Here is a 10,181-nt window from a genome sequence, read left to right on the forward strand (position 1 = left end):
ATTGAATTCTTTGTCTTTTTATTTCAGTTTATACTCTCTGTCCCTCTCTCTCCACACACACACACACACACACACACACACACACACACACACAGACACACACACACAGACACACACACACACATACCCTTTGTGATGTGTTTCAAATATTTTCTTCCATTCTATCAATTGTCTATTGACTTTATTGATGTTCACTGTACAGAATTCTTAATTTTAATGTAGCCAAATTTATTAGGATTTTCTATTACTGGCTTTTGGGTTTCCTTTCTGGTTTATCTTAAGATAATACACATTTACCTTAAATTTTCTTCTACTATTTCATAACAATTTTATTTATTATATTTATATATTTAGTCTGTCTGTAATTCATTTTTGTATATTGGGAGGTAGGGAGTCTACCTTTATTTTCTTCTAAATAGAAACCTACTTTTTCTTTCCCCACTGAATTGAATATCATTTTTATCTTAAGTTCCCATTTATTCTTGGATTTCTATTGGAACTCTAATTTTTGTCTATTCCATTGTTAATGCTTCATTACTTAGGAACAACTTATCCTTCTGTCTGTCTTTCTTTTGCTATTCCTGCTCCCTTGAGTTCCCCTCACTTCCCTTCAATCTCTAGCACTAGCCCTTACTACACATTCTTATATATACTCTTTTTTTGGTCCATACACATTGTAAAACCTATTTAATTCATAGCGTACTCATTTTTTCACTTTAATTTTTTATCTACCTTATAACCATTTCATTATTACAAGCTTCCCCGCAGGTTTGACAAAAGAGACTTCACATTAATACCTATCTTTTTCTCTTCCCTCACCCATCTTGCGGTTTTTAGAATATGGTAACAGGTGTTTTTCTAGCTCTTTGTGGTAGCCAGTCTCTAAAATGGCCTCCGGTGATCCTTGCCTCCTCCTCATCAATCTTCATATATTGAATAGGGCTAATCTGTGTTGCAAATTGGATATTATGAAAACAACAGTGTGTGACTTCTGAGTCTAGGTTATAAAAGCCTTTGTGGCTCCCATCTTGCTCTCTTGGTTCACTTGCTCCGGGAAGCCAGTCGTCTTATCATGAGGACACTAAGCAGCCTTATGGAGAGGTCCATTTGGCAAGGAACTGAGGCTTCCTGATAATTGCCAGCACCAACTTTTCAGGCATATGAGTGAGTCTTCCGCAAGCAAATCCTCCAGCCACAGTCAAGCGTTTAGATGACTGTAGCTCTAGCCAACATCGTGACTACAACCTCATGAGAGACCTTGAGCCAGGACTACCCATCTAAGCTGCTTTCAAAGTCCTGATCTACAAAAACTATGAGATAATAATGTTTATTGTCATTTAAAGCCCCTAAGTCTTAAGAAAGTTTGTTAATCAGCAATATATAACTATTACGGACTCTAAACAACATATGTTTCTAGCTGTCAAGGATAGCAACCATAAATTTAGGAAAGTTTGATAAGGACAGCTGAAGCAATCTTTAGTTTGAAATTAAATCCTGTTGGTTGAAAGTAAACACAACTTGTTAACTTTTCAAGTGTTTTTCAGAAACTCTAAGAAGTACTGTACTAGACTACTCTTATTGACATAAAGTTCTAGGATACAGGTCTTCCTGCCAATTATATCTTATCCAATCATACTCTACTTCTATATTATTAAAGTTAAATTTAATCCAAACACACATTTATGCTGGCAGAATTTTCTCTGAGAGAAAAAGGGTTCAACTTAACTTATGAGAGAGAGAGAGAGATAAGCAGCCCCTGATATTGGAAAGCTAATCTGAAGCTCATAATGAAGACTCAACATTATTACAAACTGATCTCACACTCCAGGTCCGTGCACTAGGGGCTCTGGTGGCCCAGATCGAATCCACCAGCTGCCCCTTGGAAACCCTATGGAGCAGTTCTACTCTGTCCTATAAGGGTCACTATGAGTCAGGGTGAATCCACAGCAATGGGTTTTTGTTTGTTTGGAAGGCGTGGCCAGGGGATGGAATGAGGAGTGACTGCTAATGGGCATGGCATTTCTTTTTGGGATGATGAAAATATTCTGAAATTGATTGTGGTGATAGTTCCACAACTCTGTGAATATAATAAATGCCATTATAGTGTACACTTCAAAAGGGTGAATTGTATGGTATGTGAATTATATTTCAATAAAGGTGTTAAAAAAAAAAAGTATAGTCTGTGGACTAATGCCGTGTGCCGGGATATAAGTGCAGAAATTGAGAGTAGGAGTTTAGATACGTTTATAAACACTTGACAGTAATTTTGTGTCTGTTGAATACAGTAAGAAAAAAAGATCCATCCGTATCTTTTCCATGTTTACATTTTCTAATTTCATTTTTCTAATAATTCATTTTTATTGTGTATGATAAAAGTATCAGTCCACGACAGACTGAGGAAAACCTCAGATAATTGAGAAACACAGACCTAAAGGACCTATATCTTCTTCGACAGTTTAAGAAGTACTGCCGTAGAGCCCGTCTCAATGAGGAACTACAACTCCCAGAATTCCTCCAACGCGTAAGCGACGACTGTTCCACCGACCTCGCCGCGACGCCCTCTGGGATATGTAGTGTGCCCCTTCAGCCGTGCGTGCTGCCCTTGCCCGGCATTTTTTCCTGGTGTGGGGACAGACTTCACCAGAGGAAAGGTAATGTTTCTCGAGGACAGGCTGAAAGCCCTGGGATAGGAGGAGTGAGCGAGAGACAGCAGAGTCTGTCGCGTCGCTTGTTGGGGCCTTGACTTCTGAGCCATCGTAACCGGCCTTCCCTGGGACTTCCTGAAAAGTTGCCGGCGTTGAGGGAATGAAGTCCTTGCCGGCAAGTCAGGCCCGGGGTAGCAGCAGAGATTTTTCTTTTAACACACTTCGCACATTTTCGGGCCGGGACACGGGTCTGCTAAGAAACCCAGGCCTCCTTCCCGGAGGTGGGTTCTCGCGGAGATCCGCGGCGCAGAAGGAGGGCTGGACTGCGCCCTCGCCTTGTGGAAAACCGGGGAGACTCGCAGTCATTCATTGAGCGCCACTGTGTGCCGAGCGAGGAGGATGCTAGTCATTTGCACAGCACGACACTATTCACCGTGCACTAGGAGCTTTGGTGGCGGAGTGGTTAAAGCGCTGGGCTGCTAACCGAAAGGTGGGCGGTTCAAACCCACCTACCGCTCTGCGGGAGAAAGATGGGGCAGTCGGTTTCCCTAAACGTTTACGGCCTTGGAAACCCTATGGGGCAGTTCTGCTCTGCCCTATAGGGTCGCTATGAGTCGGAATCGACTCCACGGGCAGTGGGGTTCGGTTTGGTTTGGATACTTTTCAAAAGTGGTACCAGTCTCTCACTTATACTGTAGTTCCAACGCCCCTCCGTTGGTTAAGTAACGTACCCACGATCATTCAGCTGGGGCAAAGCTGGGGACTGCTTTTTATTCTAAATATTGAAATACCTCCACTTTCAGTTGTGCAGGGCTTTTTGTGTTTGTGTGTGACCTAGGTCAGTTTGGCTCACGATGCTGTACTGATTGCCACAAAATAGCCAATACGATCTCACCTTTTTTTTTCCCTTGGCAGTGGCTTGGCAGCGCCAAGGAGAGGGGTCTGAGCAGCATTCTTTAATGATAGAATAACCGCGTGTTGGTTTGTTAATTTGATGAGGCTGTTTAATTGGAAAAAGGCAAAGAATTCGGTTGTAGTTGCAGCTTCACTAGTGCTAGAGCAGTTTCTTAATGTTTTTCAACCTAGGTTTTCGTATTTGTAAAATGGAAATGATACTGTCTACCTATCAGGTTGTTAGGTGCCCTCAAGTAGGTTCTGACTCACGGCGACAGTATATACAACAGAACGAAACACTGCCGGGTCCTGCACCATAATCACGATAGTTATGCTTGAGCCCATTATTGCAGCCATTGTGTCAATTCATCTCGTTGAGGGTCTTCCTCTTTTTTGCTTACCCTCTTCTTTACCAAGCATTATGTCCTTCTCCCGAAACTGGTCCCTCTTGATACCATGTCCAGAGTACTTGAGATGAAGCCTCACCATCCTTGCTTCTAAGGAGTAGTCTGGCTATACTTCTTCCAAGACAGATTTGTTCATTCTTCTTGCCGTCCATGGACTATTCAATATTCTTAGTGAGAGGATTTAATGAGTTAGTGTATTTAAAAGGTCCTTTGTAAATTGTAACATGTTGCAGAAGTGTAGGATGGTATGATTTTCTGACCCTTGCTTCTCAACCTCCCACAAACATTTATAACTTATTTTTAAAGCAAATTATTCTTTTTTTTTGTAATTGTCTTTGATTCAGTTCTGTGTTTGAGTTTTTTTCCTTCCACATTTATGGTCAAATTTCAAAACCTTATGTAAATGTCAGATTTAACAAACATTTTTTAAATGGGATGTGGAAAGAAGCCCCTTTCTCTGGGCATTTGATTTTGTATCAAATCCTTCCATAAGGTTCAGACTAAAAACAAAGTCTCTAGTTAATGAGAAGAAACTTGTTACTCTAATTGGAATTTTAGAATTAATTTTATTGTTAATGATATAAGCATAACCTTGTTAAATCAATCCTTTTACAGAAGCTGCATGTTAGAATGAGATTTGGAGTCATCATAATGGAAGCAAAACACATGAAGGAAAAACAGTTATTTTTATACCAGTTTATTGCACCTGACTACTGTTTGCAAATGCTTTTCATTTAAGTAAATTTGTGATGTAAATGAAAAGATAACTTTTTGCTGGACTTACCCATCACAAATATGCTTCGTCTAAGAGCTATTTATCCATTCTTCTGGAGAGTGTTTCAATTTCGACCCTCAAGTTGTGAACCATTAATTAGCCAGATGAATAAGTGTACAGAAGAAGAGCAAATATTTGATCTTATTGAAAGGAACAAAGCCACCCTTTCAGAAAAGCAAGTGGGATGTGCATTTAATATACTTTGGCAGTTTCAAAAGCAGAAGACCAGCTCAAAAAATGTTGACTATGTCAAAGACCATCCCCAATTTCTTACTCTTCGTAATTTAACTACAGATAAAATAGAATTAATGAATGATGATACCCTGGTGAACGTGTTGTACATCACACAACAGTAAGTAATTTGCTTTTAGAGTTTATGAAAATGGTCATAGTTTATTTTTATATTTTAATTTTCTAGAAATCTCTTTAAAGCAACAAAAAAATTTTCCCCCAGTAATAGTTTTTCTGATAATCTATATTTTAAAGATGTTTAGAGGATATTCTTTGATACCAGTTAATAGTATTACAATTTAATAAACTGAAATATAATCACTTGTGAAACTAGAAATTATTAACTTCAACTGTATGTAACTAGATTATTGTGAAATTTTGTAGAAATGTGATTAGCTAAAGAAAATGAGGATAAAATAAATAAACAATTAGACTTCATCAGAGTAGTAAATTTTGCCTGTGCTGACTTTTCGGTTCCCATAATTAAACTGATGACAGGTATGTTTTCTAGGGGATATTGGTACACCAGGTTGCTTCCCAACAGTAGCTCTCAAAGACAAAGAAAGAGGAAGTTGAATTATTTTGCAAACTTATTTATACTTGATAATAGTGTTTCACAAATTATATTCCATGGATTTTTAAAAGTTGTTAATGGGGGAAAAAAAGGCTTCGTTGGCGTCAAAGGAAAACTCAGATAAATTTGATCATTAAGAAAAGAAAAAACTAATTATTTTTATAGACTATCTATTGTTAGTGAAGGTATAATGGAACAGGAACTCTTGTTTGCTGATGGCAGACTATTTATCAAGAGCTTTGAAAATACCTTTGACCCGATAATTTTGCTTCTAAGATTTATCTTAAGAAAATAATCCAAGATAGCATTTAAAGATTCTTGTATATAGCTATTCATCACAGCATTGTTTATACTGAAAAACTAAAATTCCAATAGTAGGTGAATGTTTTAGCTAAATGATACTACACTCATATAATGGAATAATCTACAATCATTAAAAATCATATTTTGAAGAATATTTAATGATGTGGGCAAATGCCCATACTATAATGTTAACCCACTAAAAAAGGCAGAATATAAAATGTAAATGAAATATGTATATTTCATTTATATTATATATTATATAATATATATGTATATATAAAATTGGCAAAAAATGCTCCAAAATGGTAGTGGTGACTATTTATGAGTAGCAGGGTTATAAATGATTTTTATTTCCCTATTAAACTTTTTCTGTATTTTAAAACTTTCTCCTATAAAAATTGTATAATCAGAAAAAGTTATAAATGTTATGTATATTTTTAAGATAAAATGTATCATTGAGCATTTTCTTTGTCATCAGTAGAGAACATTGAAATGAGCAGATAAAAGGGTGAGAGGGGCATGGAGTAAAGTATTAGACTATACCAAGACATCAGAATATTGCAATAGAAATGGCCCAATAATAAGGACTGACTATGTAAGAGAAAAATAACTTGAGGTTCACTTTTATATTATAACTCTTTCTGCATGTGTTTTTAATGATTTACAAATGTTTATTTATGGAGAATTTTTTCTCTTGCTTTTATTGAGGCTTGCTGTTGAGGCCCATGACCGTCTAGTTGAAGCGCTAGTTACAGAAGCATGGAAAAGGCTGGAAAGGCGAGTACTCTGGGTTCATCATCTAAGATCAAGGGTTATCTTTTTCAGGGCTGGCACAGTGAAATCATGTAGGAAAAGAATGGAGAGCTGCCTGCCTATCAAGCATCACTGAAAAAATACATTTAAACTCAATTTAGTTTGAGGGTTTTTTTTGTGTGTGTATTGTCTTTCCGAGACAAATAAAAGTATTTAAACTGCTCCCTCCTTAAATTAAGAGCAGGGAACATAGGGTGATTTTACATGTATATAATTGACTAAAATTATATATTCATAGACTAACCTTTTTGAATCTTCTTTTCTGGAAGAGTTCTCCTTCAGAAGCAGAAGATGCTCTGACTGATTGGCTGTATCAGTAAAAACTTAGAAGTGTGGGAGCCATAAAATGAGAAAAAAGAAGATACCAGTTCAGTAGAAGTGTACTTGTCTGTCACTCCCTCCATCTTTATGAAGAGGCAATGAACAAAGTTCATAGGTGACCCTAGAAGTATTTAAAGAAAGCAAGTTTCAGGTCCACTGGTGTGGATAATATCAATTCAGATCTATTTCTTATACTATACACAGTCATATTTTCAGCATGTCACTGTAATTGATAATAATCTAGAAAAAAGTGAAATAGATTCAGAATACTCTTTTCAGTATAAAGAAGTTTATTTTATAAGTATATATGGGAAGTTCTCCATTTATAAATGAGCCGAGATAATAAAGCTCATTTTAATAAATTTTCAGTTATGTCTGAAAACTTTGAATTCTTTAACCTAGGGATTCTGGATGGCTGAAGTCCATTATTAGTGGAATAAGGCAAATGTTAGTGAGGAAAGAGGGGGAAATTAAGGTGGAAAAGAGACAGGAGAATTAAAACAAAACAAAAGAAAACACAGAACAACTCTCTCTCTAAACCAAATAGAAACCCAGGGCAGAAAGGAGAGGAATGACCAAGATAAAGGAAAAACAACAGGCTAATTGTTTGCAGACAGAGAGGAGCAGACCTTCCTATATTGTGCTTTTTGGGCATATTGCTTCTGAAAGCTTAAACTATGATAAACTCTTAACAGTTGTAGTTGTATATTGGTGAGCTTTATAGGCCTTTGTTATGGCCTATAAAATTAAACAAGTTTTGAACAGTTCTATGGATATTTTTTCCTTTTGATTAAGATATACACAGCAAAACATACATCAATTCAACCATTTTTACATGTACAATTCAGTGACAGTGGTTACATTCTTCAAGTTGTACTACCTTCTCAATATCCTTTTCCAAATTGTTTCACTGTCATCAACACAAACTCACTGCACCTTAGACTTGTCATCTAACCTTTCAAGTTGCTGTTGTCAATTTGATCTCATATAGATAATTTTTTAAAAGAACATAATGCTCAAGGCAACATTCTTTACTATTTAAGCTAAACTATTGTTTGGTTTAAAGATGACTTTAGGGGATAGTTTCGGTTTAAGGTTTAAAGATTTCCTCAGGGCAGTAGTTTTGGGGAGTCAGCCAACCTCAGTGGCTTCAGAAAGTCTGGATTCCATGAGAATTTGAAGTTCTGGTCCACATTTTTTCCCCCTTTTGATCAAGATTCTATAGAATCTTGATCAAATCATTCAGTAATAGTAGCTGGGCACCATCTAGTTCTTCCGGTCTCATGGCAAAAGAAGCAGTTGTTATTGGAGGTAATTGGACATGTTTTCTGGTTCTTCCTCCAATTCCTGACCTTCTATCTTCCTGTGCTGCTCCAGGTGAATAGAGACCAATTGTTGTACCTTAATGGCTACTCACAAACTAAGACCCAAGAAACTACACAGCAAACTAGGAGGTAGAACACAAACGTGAAAATGAATTATTATGCCAGTTGATTAGAATGTCCCACAAAACCATGACCCTAAAACTCCGAACCAAGAAAACAAATCCAGTGAGGTGTTTGGTTGTACACAGGCAGTATCAACGGCTGCCTTTTTTCTCTTAGGGTAGAAATATGTATAAATAAAATAACAAATGCCTATTCAACATTTGCCTATGTATAGCTCAGTAATATCAACTACATTAATCACGTTGTGCAACCATTTCCCTTAATCGATGCTAAGTTTCCCTTCACCATAAAAAGAAACTTGCTACTTTGCAAACAGTGGCTCTCCCTCCCACCCCTGGTAACCACTAATAAACTTTGGTCTCTACATATTTACTTATTCTTGTCATTTCATATAAATGAGATCATACAATATTTGTCCTTTTGTGATTGACATTTCACTCAGCATAATATCCTCGAAGTTCATCCATGTTGTAGCATATATCAAGATTTCGTTTCTCTTTATAGCTGAGTAGTATTCCACTGTATGTAGGTACCACATTTTGTAGTTTTGTGGATTTTGAGATTCTGTGTTCATCTACTAAATTGTAATTTCATTAACCATCGTTTTATTGAGGATAAGCAGAATAATCTTACTCCTCTCATAACTAATCTAAACAACCAGATTTTGAGGGTTAAATTCGATCATTGTTGATAATAGCTCGAAATTTTTTATTTCTCTTCAAAGCTATCTTTAGTGTTATGTGTATTATACAGCTTAAACAAATCAATTGTACAACAAATTATTATTATTATTTTTTACTATTTTTTAGTTAAATAATTGAATTATAGATGTACAGTTGTACTTCCCTGGTAGATCAGACATTTTTTAAAAAATTTTCTTCATTTCAGAATAACTCAGAATATAATAATTTTTTTCTATAAGGTACTTTTTATTTGTAGCAGTACTTTTCTTATAATACTAATTTATAAAAAAATTTAAAACCCTTATTTGTATTCCATATATAGAATTTCTGGGAACTCTGGTACTGTAGTGGTTAAGAGTTCGGCTGTTAACCAAAACGTTGGCAGTTGGAGTCCACCAGGCGCTCCTTGGAAACCCTGTGGGGCAGTTCTACTATCTCACTATGAGTGAGAATCAACTGGACGGCAATAGGGTACATAGAATTTCTAATAGAGTCACAGAATGAGCATTAATTTCTAATTTTTTATAGTCTTCATGGCTTGTGAAGTTAATTTTTTCTTATATAGTAAATCACTATTAAGGATGGAAAATAATATATCAAGCAAACAACACTCAAAAAAGAGCAGGAGTGGCAATATTAATCTCTGACAGAACAGACTTCAAAGTAAAATCCACCACAAAGGATAAGGAAGGACACTATATAATGATTAAAGGGTCAGTACAACAGGAGGACGTAACTATAATAAATATTTATGCACCCAATGACAGGGCTCCGAAATACATAAAACTAACTCTAACAGCACTGAAAAGAGAGAGAGACAGCTCCACAATAGTAGCAGGAGACTTCAACACACCACTTTTGGTGAAGGACAGAATATCCAAAAAGAAGCTCAGCAAAGACACGGAAGAGCTAAATGCTACAATCAACCAACTTGATCTCATAGACATATACTGAACACTCCACCCAACAGCAGCCAAGTATACTTTCTTTTCCAGCGCATATGGAACATTCTCCAGAGTAGACCCCATATTAGGCCATAAAGCAAGCCTGAACAAAATCCAAAGCATCAAAATATTACCAAGCATCT

General features: G+C 36.5%; 1 protein-coding gene across 1 annotated transcript in view; it reads left to right on the forward strand.

The window, feature by feature from the left end:
• The first annotated feature begins 2,490 nt into the window (after window positions 1–2,490).
• The window catches only part of FASTKD1 (FAST kinase domains 1), a 42,307-nt gene continuing 34,616 nt past the window's right edge, over window positions 2,491–10,181 (forward strand). The window contains exons 1-3 of the mRNA XM_004375539.3: window positions 2,491–2,651; window positions 4,562–5,073; window positions 6,538–6,606. Coding sequence (XP_004375596.1) covers window positions 4,742–5,073; window positions 6,538–6,606 — 401 coding nt within the window. The 5' untranslated portion in view covers window positions 2,491–2,651; window positions 4,562–4,741. The remainder of the gene's footprint in view (window positions 2,652–4,561; window positions 5,074–6,537; window positions 6,607–10,181) is intronic.

The sequence above is a fragment of the Trichechus manatus genome, unplaced genomic scaffold, assembly GCF_000243295.1.
Source record: "Trichechus manatus latirostris isolate Lorelei unplaced genomic scaffold, TriManLat1.0 scaffold00037, whole genome shotgun sequence".
NCBI lineage: Eukaryota > Metazoa > Chordata > Mammalia > Sirenia > Trichechidae > Trichechus > Trichechus manatus.